This window comes from Anoplophora glabripennis, unplaced genomic scaffold (assembly GCF_000390285.2).
Source record: "Anoplophora glabripennis isolate ALB-LARVAE unplaced genomic scaffold, Agla_2.0 scaffold581, whole genome shotgun sequence".
NCBI classification, from domain to species: Eukaryota; Metazoa; Arthropoda; class Insecta; order Coleoptera; family Cerambycidae; genus Anoplophora; species Anoplophora glabripennis.
The window spans coordinates 192379-216177 of record NW_019416654.1 but is presented as its reverse complement, the minus strand read 5'-3'; the positions used below and the strand labels follow the sequence as shown (position 1 = coordinate 216177).

Here is a 23799-nt window from a genome sequence, read left to right as displayed (position 1 = left end):
TTAATTAATAATAACAATAGCGACAATATCAGTTGAATTTGCTGATATAAAATAGGTGCTATAAAATTCTATTTATTCCTTTCCTTGCGAAATTCTTTCAAGTTTGTGTCCGTTTTATCACTACCGCCGTGACGGTCGTATTGTGCCAGGTAAGGTTTTACAGCGGACCAGTTTCCAGTGCCGTGCAGAAGTTTATTTTTAAATTAATTTTGAACTGCCTTTTTTGATTTTTTCTTTACAAAATTTTATTTGCAAAAGCACCCTGTACATTCAGATTTTTTGTTCTGGATAACTTCTAACTCACCCTGTATAAGAAAATACTATTCAATTTATACGAGGAAATCATTTGTTCGTTTTTGACATGTTGTAGTGTTATACCAAGTATGTACGTTGTCCATCCTATTCCATAGCACCAGTCCACACTCTGTACTGTCTTATATTACAAAATATCCTCACAGTAAGGAAATAAATAATTTCCATCAATGACAATAATGAAAATCCTGTGAACAGTCCCAGTAATCCTCCAAAGTTAGCAAGAAAATCCGTCGGTCCATATAATTCATTCCTCTGCGATGTTAGAAAGTGTTCGGTTTTGAAGAATACAGAAAGTTTTGCAATTATAATGCTACAAAAAAATATATAATGTATTTTTTTAAGTTGGGGTATACCTTTTAAATTAACATTGAACTTGAATAAAGTAACCAAATATCAAGTAACATACAATCCGTATAATATTTGTTGAGATAGAATTTTAAGAAAATTATTGGAACTACCGAAACAATTTACCGAGGTAGGGGCGTGCCTTGCTGCCAATGTCTCTATCCTCGAGTGCCGAATGCGGTTAACTTAAAGAAAGTGATGCAGGACTGCAGGAGTCTTCTTCTATCTCAACAAATATCGTACGGACTTTACATGAATTTCTAAAAATGGGCAGTAACCAAGTTGAACACATTTGCTCTATTGTAGAGAAATATCAAGCTTGCATTGACCACCAGCGTCGTCATTTTGATTACTATCGTAAATGTTTTCACATAATAATTAGTTATTTTTATATCTAGAACTCGAAATGGTAAATTTCGCGTTCGAGATGCAGACAAAAATTTATATTTGAAATCGTTTGAACCGTGTTTGAATCAATAATATTTAGGTGCGGTGACTATCATAACGATACCAACCTAATAAACAATATAAATTAGTTGTTTGAAAAAGTAGTGTCAGAATTATATATTGTAATTCATATTCTAAGAGTGTTTAATTCAAAATGAGCTCGGAAAGTGAAGACGAGCATTTACCAGGGGAAGTATTGGAAGCGGCACTAAGTGTTGTTTGACAATAAATCCCCAAATCGTCGAGACAGTACGAGATTGCCTACAACGAATTCAAAGGGTGGTGTAGTTCGAAGAAAGTTCAAAACGTGTCCGAAAGTGTTGGATACTGTCCGAAAAAGTCCAGAATTCTAACGAAAAAGGAAATTGAGGGGTTTTTATAAGAAGCACCTAATAATAGATTTCTGCTAGAAAAGGTAATTCAAATTAATATAAATCGATCGATTTAACTAATTTTGGACAATTTTTCAGGTGATTTTAATAATTGGTGTTTGTGTAGCTTTGACAAGGGATGAGATAATTCTTGAACGCAAAAAGTACCATTTCGCGTATTAGATACAAAAATAACTATTTGCTTATTCAATGTCACTATTTATTTGAAAATGTCAATCGGTGAATTGATATTTGTGCCATCCTGTATTGTGTAGGTTGTAACGGTTCAACTTACTGTTTCCTCATTTTCTTAAATTCTGGTATCCTTACAGCTTCAAGCTGCTTATTCCAGTTCCAAACGGTCTGAGACTGCTCCATATCGAAGGATAATTCTGTGCAAAGGGGCATGCAGTCGCAATATATGTCACTTTTTTTGCCTTCTTCCACATTTATGAGATTATTTAATTCTATTTCTGTTAGCTCCCCTACAAAATAAATTATGACACACTTAGAAGCTCACATAAAACGTAAACGAAGTACTTAAGAATTTTTCTTTTGATTATAAATACTTCTGGCCTGGAATGCGGTTTATGATCGCTTCCATTTATTTTTTGTATAAAACTAAAAAACTGTCATGATACTTACTCGCGGCATTTCTCATGCAATTGAAATTTCCGTTTCCACAAATAGATGTTTCATTGTCTCCTAAAAATTATAGTATCTCAGTAGTTCATTAAGTGATTATATCACATTTTCTATATAAGATGCGTTCCAAAGTAAACAGGACTTTACAAAAATAGGCATTTCTAATAAAGGCAACTTTTGGTAATTACATGTGTCGGGAAAGTAGATCGTCACTGATGTACCGTTAAAATTTGATAGTATTTGGACGAATAGAAGCTGAGTTATTGCATCTGAACTGACAGTATGTTTGTGTCATCGAACTAATACGAGTATTAAGTTTTGTTTTAAACTCAGTAAAACTTTTACTTCTGTTTACTTTGGGGCGCCCATTGTATAATCTTAATTAAATAAATAATACAGAAATAGGTTGGTTTAAATATTTTTTGAAATAATAGCAAAGTTGGCTATGACCTAACTAAGAAAATGGTATTTTGCTCATTCCAAAAATATTGAATTTACCATATTTATATCAAAAAGTAAAAAAATGATCGACTAGATAAATTTGTTTTTCTCCATAGCCAGTTATATACAAAGTAGGCATCAAGCTATGTTCAGTAGTGTTCAGGATGGGCCAAATTGGACACTACCTATTTCCTGAAAAGATAGAAAGGAGGTAAAGCTCAATAACGCATCGCGATATATCGACTCATTTAAGAGATGCGCATATTTTTTATACATTTTCTTAAGCGTATGTGTTATTTTTCTGTAACTTCCGGTTTTTCGGTTCTAACATATTATTTTATATTAAACACCATTTATATTTTTTTATGTTTGAAATCTGTTTCAAATGCTATACCATACAAGATATTTATACAAACATTTTTTTAATAATCAATTTTTTTATACAGTTCATTGTATCGTCCTTTCTTTATTATCGATACATGAAATGCATACATGGCACACTTAATTAAGTATAACAAAAAACAATTGGATAACTGAAAGTATATCTGGCATGTACTACGTGGAAGAAATTTTTTGTGCTAATATCATCATTTGATAGGAAATTTTACGCTGGCTAAAAAAAATCGGAAACTGTACAAATGTGCTATAATTAAAAAATAAGTTATAGGGCATCAAAGAAAGACTCTCTTAAAAGTATCATGATATCGAGATGTGGTTTACGACACTGAACTTTGCTCGAAACTCCTACAAAGTCATACAATTTGGCCCACCTTGTACATATTAGTTTTTATTCATGGCCAACTCCACCTTTTTTTAATTTAGGAAAAGATAAATAAACATCTATAGTATTTTTACATTTTGAGCTGTGACAAACTACATACGTATTTTTGGAAAGGACAGAACGTTCCTTTTTTAACTAGGTCATGGCTAATTATTAGTTCATTTAAAAAAATACACCTTGATTTGTAAACAGAAAACCTTAAGTTTTTAAGAAATCAACATTTCAGGAAAAAATTTAACTATAATCTCAAAAACTAAAAATCTTTTCGAATTAATGATGATTTAGGATGATATCGAAGGTGGAATACACTGTGCGTATGTATGTATTTATCAAAATCTGGCATTTGTGGAAAGTTATAAATAATTTGTATTGCCTAATTATATTTTTTAACAAAATTTTATGGATTAAAAAATTATACTGTAACTGTAATTACCAAAGTTCACATTCAAGATATGAAATTAAAAAAAAAATCAAATTTTATTATCAAGCAAATTGTTTTTTTCTAAAAGCACTCATCAAATGAAGTGTAGCAATCTTCCTCTATACCAGAAACCTATGGGTTACATGCCCAAACTAGCATTGAACTATACCTCCAATATCCAGTAAACAGTAAGTAATAAATAATTATCCAAACTAAAACCTAAAAATTATATGTCCAAGTATAATAAAAAAATACATATCTGTTATATTAAAATTCACTGGCTATTGCTGGTATAATGTCGTAGTATGCAGGGCAATGAGTGTGCGAACACCAACTTAGGTTTCTCGCATATTATTAACCAGAGCACGGGTGCCTCGCCAGTGCATGCAGCACGACCTAATTGTCTAAAACTCACCAGTACGAATGTCTGATTAGGGTGTGTACTGGACCCGAATCTCAAAGATTCACATTGTATAGCAACCACAGCATTGCATATATTGTATTACTGTGTAACGAACCTTTATTGATTTAGCCGCTAAATATCCGATGAACGATTGTCTATTCCTATGTTAATAATGTATGCATTGAATTTTGTATTTGTTGTAGGTTTGAGTACTAATATCCGATAAACAGTTTGTCTACGTCACCAATCGGCTATAAAAGCCAAGCTCTGCATAGGAAAAGGTAGTAGTGTTCATTGGTAATTTCCTCACAACGAAGTCCTCTTTCCTGCCTGGTATCGGCAATTTCCTACCAATGTTCCTCTCTCTTTATCCATCCGTCTGGAAACAGAGCGTCGACAATTTTACAACTGTTTTCAGAGCCCTCCTTATCCCTCCGTCTGGGAATAAAGCGTCGGCAATTTCCCGGTTGTTCCTAGAACTTCTGTGGCCGCTTCCGTCCAGGGATAGAGCGTCGACAATATCCCGCCTGTTCTTGGAACTCTTTTCCTAAAACTCCGAGAGCCGGTTTTTCCCTCTGGGAGTTCCGCACTCGTCCGTCCTTAATAGCCGTTAACCAATTAAATGTCGAATTGTAAAAAGCTTAATTTTCCGGCATTTTTCCGAATCTTAGTGCCGACCGTCCCCGATTTGTCAGTAGTGACTTTTTGTAAGTAAATGGGAGTGTACCTATTGCAAAAAGTGGTTTTCTTATCAGATCCCTGGTTTATACTTTTCTTCACTACTGTTACCCGGACGGCGACTTTGTGTGTGACATCTTAGTTCACACGTAAAAAATTCGTCACAGCTGTTTCAGTAAATTAATAAAGCGCATGAATTTTAAACCGCATTTCGAGTTATAATTCTTCTAAAAATTACCAAACCGAGCACAAAGCTCATACACAGCTGTCACTCTGCCAATCACAGCTTCTAAACCTTAACGTACCGGCACACTATCAAAAGTAAGTGCTTTTAGCCAGTGCAAATAGACAGTGATTTTCAGACATTAGGATTCAGACTAGGACACCCGCCAGTGATATTACAGGGAACACACAACCAGAACAAACGACCTATTAGAATCCGCGACATGGCGCCCAACGTAGGGCTACGTTGCCAAATGAGTAAATGACCTACCAAAATCCGGTACAATAATTCCATGCTATCTGGGACATGTTTCCCCCATATTAGCAGTTAAGAATCTTGTAGCTCGGATTAGATATATGTTGCAACTGGTGTTGAAGAACATTGTTTGACCATTTGATGAATTTATTTAGAAAAAATACTTTAATTTGTTTGATTTAAGTGTTTTAAAAAGAATTTCAAATCTTAAACGTTAGATTACTTGATCAAAGTCAAAATGCTGATAATTGTGTGCATTTATCTCGTTATTCGATACTGTTCTACTAAAGACAATAATGATATGCTTGAATTTTACTATCGAATTAAATATTTGGAGGTATACCTACATTACCTACTACAGTCAAATCTAACTCACTCGGCATGAAAAAATTGACGCAACCACATCGTTTCAAAGTGTAGTTGGTTAGACATTCTAACCGGCAATTCTCGAGGGTGTAGATTTTGAAAAATTTCAACGGTCTCTCGTTGGTAAAGTAGCATTCTCGATCAATGGGGTCATACTTTTTGACTTCTTCTGAAGTCGTCATCATTTTCGGCTGGATGACAGCTATGACCGAAGTGTCGAAGGGGACTTGGAAATATCTCTGTTTCACTTGGGGTATAGAGTGGGGTGTATGCAATACAATCTGAAATGGGGAAGATTGTAATACTTTGCCATGGTTAGAAAGTGCGTGGTTTCAAAAATTAAATCTTATATAAATTATTTCGAATAAAAATATTTTTCTTTATACAGGGATGGCCAGAAGTACGGAATAAAATTCATATCTTTTGAATGAATAAATTTTTTTTAAATCGCCGAAACACGTTAACTGATTTTGATTTTTTCCCATCTTTCGGTTATACATATAATAATTAATTTTTTTTCAACCCCCTAACCCCCAGCTACCCCTACTTTTTTTTTCAAATGGAAACATAAGGCATGAGGGGGCTCGTTGAAAAGCTTATAGAAAACCGAATCCAGCCATACCAAATAAACAAGTTTTATTTTTTCAATAACAAGTTTTTTTTCATTTAGAAATTGAAACAACTAGATAATTTACAAAAATAAACTCAATGTCGCAAATGCTGAAAATGTCCTCCATTCACTATTTGGCATTCTCCAAGACGATAGTAAAAGCTGTCCACAGCATTCTGAATGACTTCAGCTGGTAAATTATGCATCTCCGCCCTAATCTTGTTCTTTAAATTCTCAATATTATCCGGTCTGTCCTGGTAGACTCTTTCTTTCAAATATCCCCAAAGAAAATAATCCAGGGGTGTTAAGTCGGGGGATCTTGGCGGCCATTCAACTGTACCCCGTCTACCAATCCAGCGATTTGGAAACATTTCATCTAAGTATCTTCGAACATCAATACCAAAATGTGGGGGAGCGCCATCTTGTTGGAACCAAATTCTTTCATTCGGTATATCTGGATCAATTTCATGAGGGAAAATCACAGCTAGAGCAGGTATCAGGTCAAATGTTAGGAAATCCAGGTAGCGTGCGGCAGTAAGATTTTCTTCAAAAAAGAATGGGCCCAAGATTCTGTTGTTGATGATACCTGCCCATACATTAACTTTTTGTGGATGCTGCGTATGCGATTCGCATGTCCAGTGTGGATTTTCCTGGGACCAAAAGCGATAGTTGTGCCTGTTAACCACTCCATTTAAATAAAACGTAGCTTCATCCGAAAAAAGTACGTCTCGTTGAAAACCATTATTGTCGTCACACCGTCTCATCATTTCCTCACAAAATTGTAATCGCCTATCATAATCGTCTTCCAAAAGCTCTTGGACAAGACATACCTTATAGGGGTGGTATTTCTCTTGTTTCAGAAACATTCGAATTGCAGTTCGAGAAGCATCGTGATTGCGGGCCAATGAAACAGTTGAAGTATGAGGATTTTCAACAAGTTCTAATGCAATGTCTAATTTCTTTTCTTCATTCAAAGCACGTGCCCGTCCAGTTTTGGGCAAAGTCTGTACTGTACCGTGTTCCTCAAATTTGTGAAATATTTTACTAACTGTCCCTTGCGAGATTTGGTTTTCGGGATATTTCGCATTAAATAAATCGCGCACTTCAGCCTGACTTCTTATTTTGTCTCCACATCCAAGCAATATCAAGATTTCGATGCGTTGCCTTTCCGACAATACCATTGCAATTCAGTAAATAACTTGATTTTGACACAATAGTAACGTTTCGAACTCCAATTTACAACTAAAGCGAAAAATTAACCAGAAAGCCTGGCAAGTAAGTGGTGCCAAAAAAACGCAACATAAAAAATATATCTTTTTTGCGTTAGCAGTGATAGGTACAGTTTCAAATTCTTTATTTTATTCTGTGCAAATTCATGGAGGATAACACTGAAGATAATTAAATTTTATTTCACTTGTTAAGTAGGTGTTTTATACAACCCTAAAAACCTTGCTATTGAAAAAATAAAACTTGTTTATTTGGTATGGCTGGATTCGGTTTTCTATAAGCTTTTCAACGAGCCCCCTCATGCCTTATGTTTCCATTTGAAAAAAAGTAGGGGTAGCTGGGGGTTAGGGGGTTGAAGAAGAATTAATTATTATATAACCGAAAGATGGGAAAAAATCAGTTAAAGTGTTTCGGCGTTTTAAAAAAAATTAACTCATTCAAAAGATATGAATTTTATTCCGTACTTTTGGCCATCCCTGTATTTACGAGTATTAAGGCAGAAACCTGTGAAATGCTCGATTTAAATACAAAACCGTCTTAAGTTTATTTTAGAAATTAATGCTTATTTGCGAAAAGATTAAAGTATAAAGGTATTTCGTTCTTTTCGATCTTTGTGTTTCACTTCTAAATTTTGTTTGTTTCAAAAGAATTATTCCTGATAGATTGTCAAAACACCATTGTTACACCCTAATATTATTATTAAGAACAAATCAGGCAACTCTTCAGTTTTGTTTTAGATGTCGAACTCTTACACTATATCCTTGAACATCTTTAACGCATAAGTAGTCAATATCGGCCCTCGATTGGAGAAACATTATTTCAAGAGCACTGTCGCTTCCTGAAAGCAAAGCCCTTCTTGGGTATGTGTCCACCTTACTCTTATTTGAATAACCTTCGTCTATGTTCCATTCGCTGGCATTTTCATTTTTATGGTAATCTGAATAATGGACCCTACAAAATATTAATACGTAAATATCTTATCCCCTTCTTACCATTAGGATTTTTATACAAAGGATTTTAACAAAATTGCATTTGCTAATATTTATCAAAATGTAATTGTCCTTCCTTGCCTATACAATCAGTGATCGTGAGTTTTTGCAATCAAAATCGTTCAAGTAATAGGTTACTGATTTCCATTTTTTTTTTTTTTCAGAAATTAAGCTTGCTAAAATAAAACTGGATTAATGGATATTGTTTTGGCGTTATACAAGGTGTTAGAAGTTTGACGTCTTAATTTTAACAGACGATAGAATACCTTAAAATAAACAAAAAAACCTTATATGGCGTGGGTCCTAAACTCAACTATTTCCGAGAAAAAATTATCAAAATCTCTAATGTAATGTACAAAAGTTCAATTAATTAAGGAATATTGACATAACTGCGGGCACAGAATACCATAAAATACAATGTTTACCACTTTTATGAACTTCTTTTTGCTTAATTCTAAAAAATAATTAGCGTCGTAATAAATTTAAAATTTGATAAAATTCATATCGAGCAATGTGACAACGTCGCGGCGGTTAACACGAGGTATTAAGGTGTCCAACAACCAACAATACGCAATTCAGTTGGTATCTGGAATTTGACAGTCTTGCGAGAACGAATTTTTGCCGCTGCCCATCAAATAAGGATAATCGAAAATGGTGGTAGATATTTTGAGCATATGTTATAATTTGTTTCGTATTTGTACATTTAGAAATTACTGAATTTTGCTTTTTGGTAAGTACCTACATTATTTTTAACACGTTTGATTATTTGGATGACGTGAATCATTGGGTACTAAAGTACCATATTCCATATTTTTCAAATTCATAATTTGATTAAAAGTTCCTGTTTTAAGAGATTCATAATTACTAAAATTCGAACTAAAATTTAAGCACAACACTATCTTCGTACTACAAAATCGATACATTTTATTTTATTTATTTAAAAACTAGAAAACAATTGTCTTGAAATTTACTAAATGTTTCACAATAATGGTTGTTTACATTTTTGTTACTCCGTAGGACAAGTCTGCCGCGTGCACACATGGTGTGCATCAGCTGTGTAACAATAGGTTAAGCGCTGTTATCACGTTGTGATGAAACTCCCCAATATTAATACTCGCTGTATTTTGAAAACTGTTAATCTTACGCTACTGTAATGTACAACTTTTTTGTTCATTTATGATTAGGTACTCTGTCACATGCTGAAGTAATGGCAGTCAAACTTTGTACACTCTGTAAAATCATAAGTACAGATTTCGAGTTTTTGATCAATGAAATGGTTGTTATAAAAAACATCACTTTTAAAAAAGCAAAATTTTAAATATATTTCTTCATATTTTTATCTGGTTTCGGATAAAATTCCATTTATATTAATGCAAAAAATTAAAGGGTCAAAAGAATTTCCGAAATATTTCCGTGATTTTTGACAGACTGTATTGTGTAGGTGGAAAATGGTCTTATCGGGAATTAAAAAAAGCATTTTGAAGCTCTAAGATTCTAGCTTTTAGATCTTTCGATCGAAATTTTTTATATGCTACGGTTATCATACAATTCTAAGAAATAGCCCGACAAAAAGTCCACGGACTTGAAACTTTTTTTTTCAGCTAAGCCAGTGCATGGACCAGATAGCTTGTTTATTTAGCTTCAATTTCCTTTTTTTTTTTAATTTCGATACGATCATTTTTCATCGAAATATCGGACTTTTAATAAATAAATTTCCTATAACCTGCTGACGCAGCTTTTCGGAAAAATTGTTTTTCGTCTTTTACGCGAATTTTAAAGAACAGGAAAAAACTGGTAATTTATGGTTTTTTAGAAAACTGACGGCTAAATTAGAAATATTTACAAAATGACTAATGTTAAGCACGACTTTTACAGTTTGATATACCCAGAAGAACCTTGTGAAGTTTTATCTCGATCTAGTGAACCGTTTCTTTGTTTCAAACACTGAAACTTTCGAAAAAATTAAAGGATCACGTTTTTTAGCTTAAACAGTCCATAATCATGATAAAATTTTTCGCAAATAACGTTTAAATTCTTGAAAAAATTTTTTTCTCGCGCTATTTCTTAGAATTGCATAATAACCGTAGTTTCTAAAAAATTTCGACCGAAAGATCTAAAAACCAGAATCTTAAGAGCTTCAAAATGCTTTTTTTTTTTAATTGCCGATACGACCCTTTTTCACCTAAATACAGTCTGTCAAAAATCACGGAAAAATTTCGGAAATTACTTTCAATTTTTTGCATTAGTTTATACAGGGTGAGCCACCAGTAACTCCACGATCGCTAGGGATCAAACGACAAATGGTACAGAAACCTGTTCAGGTGGGTATGTGTAGGTTGATTACGACTACATTTTAAAGATATTTTGAAATATACAGGGTGTCCAGAAGAAGCGTAGAAACCTCACGTTACAAATATCTCCAATACCGTCAGAGATAGGTATAGGGAATTTAACACAGTTTGAAAGAGATTTAAATTTCCTAATCCCCAATGTAAAAATATACTGGGTGTCTCATTTAAAACAACCAAGTTATTGATTTTTAATGTTGAGAAAAATATCCAGCAGTTTTTTGAACACCATTTACAATAACCCTAGCGACCGAGGTGTTACTGGTGGCCCACCCTGTATATCGTCAATAAAATTACCACAGAAAACTTGGAACCTTGCAGGTTAAAAAACTGTGGAAAAATACAGTCGCTAATTGCGAATTGGCAAATGCAGAATTTATTCTAATAAGCTGATTTAAGTAGAAATGTTTGCTTCTCATAAATTAGTCAATTAGAATCGCAATTCGTAAAGCTTTTCCAATGCTTTACAAGATATAACAGATAACTTACAAGTCACGTGACCAGTATTTTTTTTTGGAACGATAATTTTATTTCCTTCATGTTGGCAATTAAATTTCGGTAATATTGAAAATTCATGTTTATTGTAAACAAATCATTGATATTGGTGACCCCAAGATGTAGTTATTTTTCGTTAATAGTACCAGCCATGCAATGCAGGTTGCCTAAGCTCGGGGGTCACGTAGCTTGTAAACACTTAAGGCTCTGTATTTTACTACATACACATTATCTCTAAAAATCTCGTCCCTGTCCAACATATTAAACGTGTAGCATATCCCCTCGTCCAAAATTATTCGTTTAAATATGTCCAAACAATGTCTTTGCTTTCCCATAAATACGCATGGAAGAACAGTAGAAACTTGTATCTGCATCTGAAATCCAAGAAATTTAATGTATATGCATACTCGTATTTATTTAATTTAGTTTAACACTAACCTCATGAAGTTTATCGAAAAAGTCGTCGGCAAATGTTTTGTTGTCTGGAAATTGTTCTATACCTTCTTCGCAAATTAGCGACAAGTACTGTGCTTTCAATTCCCTGAAAATTTACTTATTGTTGATCTTAAACTATACTTAGGGTGGCCCAATAATGTGTGCACGTACCTACCACATTCTTGGAGTCAAAATAGGATTTATGTATTAATTAAAATAAAATATTAATGTCTAGTTAGTTAAATATTGCTTAAATTAATTTTAAATGTAAGTAAATATTATTCAAGTAACCACGATAAATTTTATTTATATGGTTTCCTTAAACTAGTAACACGTTTTTAGAAACTTTTTTGTCGATTTGTGACTTAGAGTCTGTTATTAAATTATATATTATGATAAATTGTGATTCTAGGCAAGTAAATTGAAGACTACCATATTCAAAAAGTCCTAAGTGCCACCTTTCCATAAAATGCTTTTAACGTGGAATGGGTCGTATGTGCCATGATCTACTTGCACAGAAAGTTTCAGATCAATGGTGCTGCAGAAAATTTTACTTTAACATCAAAACAAACTAAGTGCCAACAAAGTTGCAGGTTACAGTGTTTTAACAGCTGATTACTAAATGTTTGTTGTGCTCTTGTATAGTGTGTATTTTGTTTATTTAATCAAAAATTATGGAGATTCCAGAGGAAATAAAGGTGAAAAAGAGACCAAAGACGGGAGCTTATAGAAAAGATGCCAAAAATAATAAAAAGAACTGGAAACAGAACATCAAGGACAATCAAGAGTTTCATTCTGATGCCTGTGTATTGTCATATGATTTACAAAAACAATCGTATCTCCCTTCACTTACCCACACGCAGATGTACTACAGTAGACAATATACTTGTGTTAATTTTGGAATACATCTTGAAGATGAAGGAAAGGGGTTCATGTACTTATGGGAGGAAATTTCTGGCAAAAGGGAATGTAATTAAATTGGGACCTGTAAATACTCTCTTGTGGTGAATGAGTTGAAAACTAAAAAAGGGAACTAGTCTTATGGTCTGATAACTGCGGTGACAAAACAAAAATCAGGGTATTTTAGCTGTTTACTTCACTTTAGTATCTCAAGATTATTTTGATGAAATCATACATAAATTTCCACAATGTGGCCATACTTTTCTTTCATGTGATCGAGACTTTGGTTGTATTGAAAAGGCAAGACGAGGTCTGAAACTTGAAGTGCATATGGATCTAATTAGGATCATGACAAGCGCAGGAATCCACAAACCTTTCATTATTATGAAAGGTTTGTGGATGTGTTAAGGTTATTAAATTATAACTTATCGTTATGGGTTATTACCCATAATGATGAGTTTTTCGATTGAATGCAAATTACAATGTTGAAGATTACCAAGAATGATCCTGTGGTGGAAATCAAGACAGCTTACTCTGAGGCGAAAGGTCAAAGTTTTCAAACCTGGATTTAACCAGCGATATTTTCAAGACTTACAGGTTGAACCTGTTCCCCAAGGAATGCGATCTTGGGCTGCAGATAAAAATAAGGAAATCAAGGCTATGATTCCATTTATCTCCTTGGAAAATCACGATTTTTTTAAACAATATTTTTATCACCTCTGATATTTTTGTAACGTTCTTGAGTTTTAAATATATTCAATTAAAATGTAATCAACTGCTTTTTCCGATTGTGAAGCATGTTATTGAATACCCTTAAAGTAGTTTATTATGTGCAAGTTAGTTGGTACATAGGACGTTATGATATTGAAGGGGCTATATTTTTGTCTGATGAATTAATAATCTAAAAAATTATAGTGTAAATACCAATTAATAAATTTAATAGTGTAATATTAGAAGCACCATAGCTTTTGCCTTACGGTAATTTTTTAAACATACTTCTGATCTTCCTGTAAAATTTAGCTTTTTGTATTTGGGACCTTTTGAATGCATTCAATTATTGAACACGAATAAACATAAGGCCTATGGCGAATATTTTTAGAGTAAAAAGAAAAATGCATCCTAATACAGGATAATTATACCAGTGTTTGAAAAACAAATGTATAATTGTTTAATACCACGAAACACTCTGTATGATAAATAAATTTACATACTGTTCAGGAGAGACAGTCTCGTTGTCCTCTTTCATGTGAATGACCTTTGTATAGTTGAGTTTTGTCCTAACCGATTTGGTCATCAGGCAGACGGTCACAGCAGGAAAAGGTATAGTAAAAATCGGAGTTTCCTTTGTAGAAAAACTGACAATCACAGGGCTCTGGTCGTATTTTTTGTAGATGCGGCTTATGAGGTAGCAACATAATGATATTGAAGTTATTATCATAATTCCCCACAATAATCTGTAACAATTTTATATTTAAATACAGTGTGCCACGTAATACGCTGGATAATTTGTTTGATTTTTGTGGGCATAGGATCGAATGATTTCGTATACATTTATTTCAATAGTATCAGTAATTACTATTTTTCGAATTCAAATATTTTCAGTGCCTCCTAAATTTTTAATTCAAACATAAACTTCAACTTTCCACAAAAAATATTTTGCCATATAAATTAAGTTACTACTTTTGTTAAATAATTATCAAAATTCTTGAGTCAAGATCAAGGTTCAAGGTCATATCAAGATCAAGTCGATTTTTTGAAATGGTGACCCTCCTTTTCGACCCCGAAAATGGGAAGAGCAGAAAATTCTGCATCCGAATGAGTCAATGGTCAAGGTTAGTTCAAGGTCAAATGTTGATTTTCAGTGTAATTTTTTATTTTTAACTATGGAATCAGAAAGGGTGACAGTTTTTGAGAGATACCTGATGGTACTCCTTAGCGACCTTAATCTTGAGGTCAAGGTCGAATGAACATGTCAAGGTCATATAAGTTTTTGTAGTAGCGAACCCTTACTTCGACGCTAAAAATAAGAGAGTGTAGAATTCTACATGTTATCATGATCTTAAACGTGACCTTAAGGTCTATGGTCAAGGTCAGGTAGAGGTCAAGTGATTATTCTGGCTGTCATCTTTTATTTTCGAAGCTGGAATAGAAGTGACTCACAATTTTTTAGTAACATCAAGATCAAGGTCACTAAGGAGTACCATTAGGTATTTACTTAAAATCTGTCACTCCCTCTGATTCCGTAGTTAAAAATAAAAGATTACAGTTATAATATTTGACCTTGAACTGACCTTGATCATTTACCTAGAGGTCAGGGTCAATGTTATATTCGGATGTAGAATTCTGTTCTTTCCACTTCCGGGGTCAAAAAGTAGGATCGCTATTAAAAAAACTGACTTAATCTTGATATGACCTTGAATCTTGACCTTGCCATCGGATGCACCGTGAAAAATGCCAAGACTTTTGGGCTCAAAATTTATCACAAAAATGCTTTACCGCTGAGATTTTTGGGGCATTCCATGCTTTTGACTAAACATAGACATAAACTTAAAAAATTTATCTTAACTCACAAGATTTAACGTCTTTAAAATTCAAATAAAAGCATTAAGTATAACCCACACATATATCCTTGTACAATGTGTTTTTTATTTGTTTCCCGTAACTAGTATTACAACATGAATAAAGTGTTGTAGTCCCACCCTAATGAGTTTTATAGGTCTCAAAAGAATAACGCGAGGCACGCCATGTTAATTGACATCGACAAGTAAATTTTACCATACTCTCATCCTGCATCAATAACTTTTTCTCGTTGTGGAACCATAAATACTGTCCCCAGATGTGAAAAACGTATTTGTAAATTCATTTTCAGTATTACTTTGAACAAAAACTAATAAGTGTAATTGTTAATAGGTTTCATTTAAAACTAGGAAAAATAATCTATAGTAAAAGATTTTATTTACGAAGAAGTTACCTAGTAATAAAACACTGTTGTTAATGTGGAATATGAAATTGAAAATCAGTAAATTGTTTAAAATTATTTACGACTTCTAATCGTATAAATTTGTTGTTTCTTTGGAAACAGTGTATGCCATGACGTTAATATGAAATGCCTAAATGAAATCCCTAATCAGGCTCCATGTTGAGTATGGGTATACAAAGAGGTTTTATGTTAAGAACATATTTAATTGGTTTATATAATTTTTACTTTTTCTTTTACTTTATATAGTTGGTTTTATTATTGCATTTTAATTGAACCCGAAATATCGAGAAAGAATAAACGTCTATAGTACGATCATATTCGATGCAAAGTAATAAATCATTGCCTGTCAAGGGAACCAATGAAGTACGCCTTTAAGGGTTTTACAAATTGAATAATTTCTTTATACATTATGAAGGGACGAGGGGATCAGTTCAGGTCTGGCACCCTTGTTGCTACAAAAATTCCTTTATTCTCATAAACTATTTATTTTAAATGCAATTTATTATAAATCCAATTTGTTTCCTAAATTCCACATATGTACTACATTTTACCTCTGTACGCGCCACTGTTGTTTACTTGTTTTTTGGAAGCGCTCTCTAATTGACGGCAAAGCTCGCCAGGTTAGTATTTGACGTATAACCGACCAGTTCGTACACTCGATGCACCTGGGCGACTACAGCTACTACCAGAACACAGTGCGTATGCAGCGGTATTTCAGATTTTACATTGAATTTCATTTTAAATTTGAAATGATTTATCTTACGCCTCCTAAAAATGATGACACGATTTTCCTTTTATAAAAGGCCGACAATTTTTTGCTCTACTTTGCATCGTATACGATCCTACTATAGTACCTATCAAATCCAAAATTAAGACCTGGAAAATCCACATGGTCCATCTGCCTTTACATGAGAAAGACAAAGTAAAGTAAAGCAGTCCGTGCGATAGACAAGGATAGCTATAGTGAAGACGTTTCATAATCTGAATAGTCACCGCCCGTTTCGGGTTAGAACTATTCAGATTATGAAACGTTTTCAATGTAACCATCCTTGTCTATCGCACGGATTTCTATGACTTACTTTATCGCTCACACGTAACGGCCGATGAACCATGGGGACTTTCCGAACCTGTACATATATGGAGTTGTACTGTCCTGTCAATGTAAAAATATGTCTAACTTTTTATATTTTACAATTTTGAATTTTTTAACCAGAAAGTTTTGAATTACGTTCAATTCTAAATAAAAAAGGTATACTTGTGACAAATCGATAAACTCAACTGTTTTTGAGATATAGACGTTTTAATTTTTTGAGATTCGACGGGAATTAAATTAGAAAATTATTTTTTCCAAAGTAGCATTGACATAATAAATTGACAGCTGTCCACTACAGTACCATATTGTTTCTGGCAATTCTACAATTTGATTAGGAAGTAGTTTTTTCCTTGTCGTTATTTTTTAGAGAAGAGGTAGAAATATCCCGCACTGTTGGATTGGACGCGGTACCGAAGTACCTTGGCCTGCACGTAGCTCTGTTTTAACCCCGCTGGATTTTTATTTTTGGGTATATCTTAAATCTTCAGTTTACAAAAACATTATTAATGGCCATGAACAACTGTGGATGTGGATGGACTGATCCAAGAATCAGTTCATATTATCAAACAACATAGAACTTTATTTAACATCAGACAAAATTTAAATAAAAAGCTCGCTGGTGGTTAATAATTTGTTAAAATATGCATAATAAAATTTTCAGTTGCAGTAACGTTTGTCTTAATTCTTAATTCAGGCTTGGTATCTTAAGACCTGCTAATTTTCTAATTTAATTCACGCCGAATCTTAAAAACTTAAAATGTCTGTATCTCGAAAACGGTTTAGTTTATCGATTTGTAACTAGTACACCTTTTTTATTTAGAATTGAACGTAGTTCAATAATTTTTAGTTAAAAAATTCAAAATTATAAAATACAAAAAGTTAGACAGATTTTTACATTGATAGGACAGTGTAACTAGCGCCCTCTAGACGTGAACCCAAGACTGTCTGCAAATTCGTATTTGCCTCCTCAAAAAACGTAAAACTACAAATTTTCAAAACAACGAAAAATGAGCAACAATTGATTAAGGCATGTTTGGCTCAATCACTATATTTTGACGTTAGCAATCTGCCATTAAGCTTTGTACCATTATTAATGTTCAACCTGTATAATGTTAAATTGGATTTTACTAAGTTACAAGTTAGTTACAATTAGTTACGTTACGTTTCAACTTATTGTCGAAAAACAAATTGGGATTCATATTAGCACCCATCCTCTAACCAATTAATTGAATTTAAGAAGGAGGGCCTTTATAAAAGTAATCGTTAAAGAATATGATTTATTTTTGAAGGTTTACATTATTTAATGTATGTCATTTTCGTTAATAATATTTAGATATCATTCTTAACTTTTATTTTAAATGATTATCTTGTCTATGAAGTCAGCCATATTTTACATATTTGGTATTTTTGTATCAAAGAACATTATTTGACCAATTAATCATATTATTAATTATTAATAAACGCAAAGTTAAAGCCGCTTTAATAATAAAATAGTTTTTTTTTTAATTTCTTGAATTCCATGCGGATTAACACTGACTATATTAATTTACCTTTCACATAGTGACCGTTTTTCTGCCAAATATCTGAAGCCATGGATCCCCGAACTTTCGCAATATTCTCTGAAATATTTTCGTGCCCTTTTCACCTTAGGCGTAGACCTATATTTTTTCGAAACATTGGAATTCGGTTTTGATATTACTGATATTACTGGCTTCTCACTGATCGTTCTCATTTTTGAACGTCGACTAAATGGAAAAACAATTAATGTTTGATTAAAGTTTGTTGCATGTTTAAATAAAGGTCCCAAAAGGTGTCTTCTATTATGTATATGTTTTAATTACAGCATACTTTTCATTTGCATTAGCTGAAATGCACAACACTATTAGGTAATAATTAGCTTATTAACAAAATACATACAATTAACTTGATAACTTGGGAATTTCCTATCCCTGTATTATCTCTCTACACCGTCTTTTATCCCGTACAAGTGGGATTTCCTGAAATTCTGCATAGAATAGCTAATTCGAAAATTGATTAGAAGAAATATGATGTCCGTAAATCCTTTTGCTGAAACAAATCGACAATTTTCTTTATAAAAATTGCCTGTTTAATTTTAATGACATCTACAGACCATTACCTGTAGCTTTAACCAATAGCAATCTTTCCGTATCGGTTTCTATACTGACTTGTATGTGTAAAGCTGCGAATGTCCAGTAGAGGGCCAAATATTCGAATTCCAATCCAATCTTATTGGAATTGAAACAGAAGTATAACTGGTTACATAAGTCAGCGGCCTGATAAAATTTTCTCTTTTTGGCAAAAGTTATGGATAAATAAAAATTTTCTTTAAAAACAATCTTTGAATTACAAATCTCTTTATTATTGATTACGTTTTTTTTAACCAAAGATGAAATTAATATATCGTCTTCAGGATTATTGTTTTACTATTTGACAATACTAGTTCAGTTCACATACTAAAAAAATTAACGGTTTAACGATAAACGATAACGAAAATCCTGTGAAATGTATAGTAGTCTTCTGTAATGTCAAAAAATATTATAGTATTGAGATAGATCATCACGATTTTCGCTAATTTTATCTGCATTGTAAACAATATCAATATTTAAAGAGGAAATCGGTAATAAAAAAAAACATTTTATACTTTATAAGAGAAAGTTTATTATACATTACTTAATAATATTGATGGATGTCATCAAAGACAATTAAAAACCTTTTAACTTTGTAAATAAGGTATAAACTAAAAAAAACGAGCCACAAGTAGTTTCGATGTTTTCAACAATGATAATAAAATAAGGAATCATGCAAGATCAAGAATTAATTTAATATTATAAAATCTTGCACTGCAATAGGATACCAGTAACTTATAAGTAGAGCTCGGGACTCGGTCGGATGATCATAGCCGTCGCGTCGGCCTTTCGCTGCAACGCACCGTACGAAACCGGTAATAATGGCAGTTATTGGCTTCGCGTTTGCTTTTGAATACGTGTTTTAATATTCTAATAATGTCGAACGCGGCAGGGGGTAAAAAACGACCTTTCGCTGATAAAATACGCAAATTTATTTATCTTTATTTATACCTACTTCTCTATTTATTTGTTTACGACGAACGCGCCTATGACTAGCCGATGAAAACACCGAGCTTTACTTATAAGTCTATTTTAACCTCAAAATATATATATACTATGAGGAAGTGGACAGTCTTTAAGAGGACATCCCTCAGGCAAAAATGGGCAAAAAAGTTTATATAAATCTTGATCCTGAATCCCACTATTTTACCGATGGCTGTCTTTTTGGAAAAAAAATAAATATTTTTAAATATTTTGTAAACATAATAACAGTTTTACTTTCACCATAGGACAGTGTCTACATATTTTCAGTAGATTCTGAGACAAATCTCATTACAATGATTGAAATTATTTAATGATTTAATTAATATCTTATTTAACATATGTCAAATCTAAATGTGGACGAGGTTAATATAAAAAACTAATAAATAAACAAATAAACAAAGAAAAATCTGCAAACAAAGTTTAAACTATAGGACGAAAGAAAAAAACAAATTGTTGAAAGTCATGTTTAAAGAAGATGTAAATGTTATTAGATACAGTAATATTGAAAAAACACAAAGTGTAGTTTTATTAAGAAAAAGATTTGCAATCTAATGAAACTTTGAAAACTAACGCTAATCTTCAAAGTTTTATGTATTTTTTTATAATTTCTCATAATTAATAGTACCAGTAACAGTGTTAGATTAACCTGTGTTAAACTTTATGTTTATTTGTTCTTATTTCTGTATATCAACCTGTATTTAACCTATAAACCAAAATTATTTTAAAAACATTGTTCCTTGGTAGGACTATCCTTTACATAGGATTATGCACAAATAGAACGATATGGCAAAAATTTAAAAAGTAGTCTTGTAGGAAAAGTAAAGTAAATTTTTAGAATTTAGAAAATTTCTGTGAAATGGTGAACTATTAAATGCATTTTCTAGTAACGTATATTGGCTTACTTTTTGGTATTTTCGATGTAACGTTGCCTATAGTTTCTTTTTATTTTAGATACTGATTGGTGACCTATATGGAAATGGTATTCTATTTGGCAACAAAACTAATAGTGGTTATATTTTTCTAGATCCAGCTAACCAGGCAATTGCAAATAGTAACTATTAATATTCTATTTAATAGTATGTACCTATGTATTCCTTATTTTTCAATATTTTTATCCCTCACTTTTATTACCCTACTTGCAAATATTTTGACACAAAACGTAAACTGATTACAATAACAGAGATTTAGAGAAATTGATTGGACAAAATGCCTACTCTCAACACATGTACTTGATAGTGAATTAATACGTATTAAAAGTACGTATATGAAAGAACAATCTTTAAAAAACTGGCAGTTTTGGACCATCAAAGGAAAAGTATGAAACCAGTATTTTTATTCTAATTTTGGGGTGCTGGATATGATTATGCTATTTATTTTTTCTGAAAACGACGGGAAATTGCCTATTTTTTAACATTGTTTTTTGTAAAAAAAAAATTTTCTAGTAAAAAAAAATGTAAAATACAAAGTTCTTTTTTTCTTCTCTCTATTTAGTCACTTTTATATGTGGTTTTAATAGTTAAAGTACGACAGTTTATTATGCCGTAGTCTGTGTACCTGGTCGCTGTGGCTCCCATCAGTGCCTAGCCCGAGAACAACAAGGGCAGGTCTAAGATTCCTAAGAAAGGCTAAGGAAGTGAGAGGTAATTTTGTAACTGTCAGCGACCAGTTACGCAAGCCACGGAATAACAACACTAAAATCTATGGTAGGTACTCTAAACACTTATCTGCTGAGCAACTACCACCGAGATTAAAATGTAGACTACTTTGGAAGATCAGCAATATTGCTCTGAACTGCATCTTAGTCGTATGTACATGCCCTGTGATTTCTCTTTAAGTACTTTGGTATGTAAAAAATATATCTAGGTCCACTCATTCTTCTCGGAATTTGGTTCACTATTTGGTTTAATCTTAAATCGGCATTCAACTGATGTCGGGTTGATTGACCTTGCCAATTTTATTCAAATTATTAGGAGGTGTGTCTTGAAGTAATATATGCAATCCAATTTGAACTCGAAAACGATGTTATTTACAAAAAGGAGACATTGAACTGTGGTATTCTAATCCTATTAGATTTAAATATTTCGCCATGAAATTTATCTCGAAGTGCAGATTAGTGTCAGGAGAAAGAGACAGCACTTTTCTTTTCTCTTGTAAATTTGTAGGATGAAACGAAAGTTGGCTATTTTTNTCCGAGGGCTATTTGCCCCTACCGGCATTGAATTACATTCGCGACACCCAGTACAACAGCTAGGATCGCTCATCAGCTGGTCCCACCAGGCACAGACCGGTTTCGGACTTATTAGTCCTCATCAGTGTGTCATAGGTAGGACATAGGCGACATTCGTGCAATAAAGTACCTGGCAAATTTTAGCAGGTCGCTTCCACCGTAGTAGCCATTTGAATGGCATAGTGGAGGTCAGCGCGATAGATGGAGCCTTTGTGCTTCGCGTACTAACTTTTCATATTTTACAATTTTGAATTTTTTAACCAGAAATTTTTTAACTACGTCCGATTCTAAATAAAAAAGGTATACTTGTGACAAATCGATAAACTCAACTGTTTTCGAGATACAGACGTTTTAATTTTTTCAGATTCGACGGGAATTAAATTAGAAAATTATTTTTTCCAAAGTAGCATTGACATAATAAATTGACAGCTGTCCACTACAGTACCATATTGTTTCTGCCAATTCTACTCAATTTGATTAGGAAGTAGTTTTTTCCTTGTCGTTATTTTTTAGAGAAGAGGTAGAAATATCCCGCACTGTTGGATTGGACGCGGTACCGAAGTACCTTGGCCTGCACGTAGCTCTGTTTTAACCCCGCTGGATTTTTATTTTTGGGTATATCTTAAATCTTCAGTTTACAAAAACATTATTAATGGCCATGAACAACTGTGGATGTGGATGGACTGATCCAAGAATCAGTTCATATTATCAAACAACATAGAACTTTATTTAACATCAGACAAAATTTAAATAAAAAGCTCGCTGGTGGTTAATAATTTGTTAAAATATGCATAATAAAATTTTCAGTTGCAGTAACGTTTGTCTTAATTCTTAATTCAGGCTTGGTATCTTAAGACCTGCTAATTTTCTAATTTAATTCACGCCGAATCTTAAAAACTTAAAATGTCTGTATCTCGAAAACGGTTTAGTTTATCGATTTGTAACTAGTACACCTTTTTTATTTAGAATTGAACGTAGTTCAATAATTTTTAGTTAAAAAATTCAAAATTATAAAATACAAAAAGTTAGACAGATTTTTACATTGATAGGACAGTGTAACTAGCGCCCTCTAGACGTGAACCCAAGACTGTCTGCAAATTCGTATTTGCCTCCTCAAAAAACGTAAAACTACAAATTTTCAAAACAACGAAAAATGAGCAACAATTGATTAAGGCATGTTTGGCTCAATCACTATATTTTGACGTTAGCAATCTGCCATTAAGCTTTGTACCATTATTAATGTTCAACCTGTATAATGTTAAATTGGATTTTACTAAGTTACAAGTTAGTTACAATTAGTTACGTTACGTTTCAACTTATTGTCGAAAAACAAATTGGGATTCATATTAGCACCCATCCTCTAACCAATTAATTGAATTTAAGAAGGAGGGCCTTTATAAAAGTAATCGTTAAAGAATATGATTTATTTTTGAAGGTTTACATTATTTAATGTATGTCATTTTCGTTAATAATATTTAGATATCATTCTTAACTTTTATTTTAAATGATTATCTTGTCTATGAAGTCAGCCATATTTTACATATTTGGTATTTTTGTATCAAAGAACATTATTTGACCAATTAATCATATTATTAATTATTAATAAACGCAAAGTTAAAGCCGCTTTAATAATAAAATAGTTTTTTTTTTAATTTCTTGAATTCCATGCGGAT

General features: G+C 32.6%; 1 protein-coding gene across 1 annotated transcript; it reads right to left on the bottom strand.

Moving 5' to 3' along the window:
• Positions 1-399: 399 nt before the first annotated feature.
• LOC108912180 (pickpocket protein 28-like) lies at positions 400-18500 on the bottom strand. Its single transcript, XM_018717360.1, has 9 exons — positions 18319-18500; positions 13907-14149; positions 11799-11901; positions 11586-11734; positions 8281-8479; positions 5702-5972; positions 2124-2183; positions 1774-1963; positions 400-625 (listed from the first exon to the last, which is right to left on the bottom strand). Exons 1-9 carry the CDS (start codon positions 18498-18500, stop codon positions 400-402), a joined length of 1623 nt encoding a protein of 540 aa, XP_018572876.1.
• Between the last annotated feature and the right edge of the window lie 5299 nt (positions 18501-23799).

What these genes read in the sequence shown, in the direction of transcription:
- LOC108912180 (XM_018717360.1), bottom strand. Translation starts at nt 18,500, where the DNA reads ATGAGAACGATCAGTGAGAAGCCAGTAATATCAGTAATATCAAAACCG. An exon ending in GAGACTGTCTCTCCTGAACA is followed by an intron (nt 11,902 to 13,906) that starts GTATGTAAATTT and finishes GTAAATTTTCAG; the next exon opens with GGAATTGAAAGCACAGTACT. An exon ending in CGTCAATTTTTTCATGCCGA is followed by an intron (nt 2,184 to 5,701) that starts GTGAGTTAGATT and finishes TATAATTTTTAG; the next exon opens with GAGACAATGAAACATCTATT.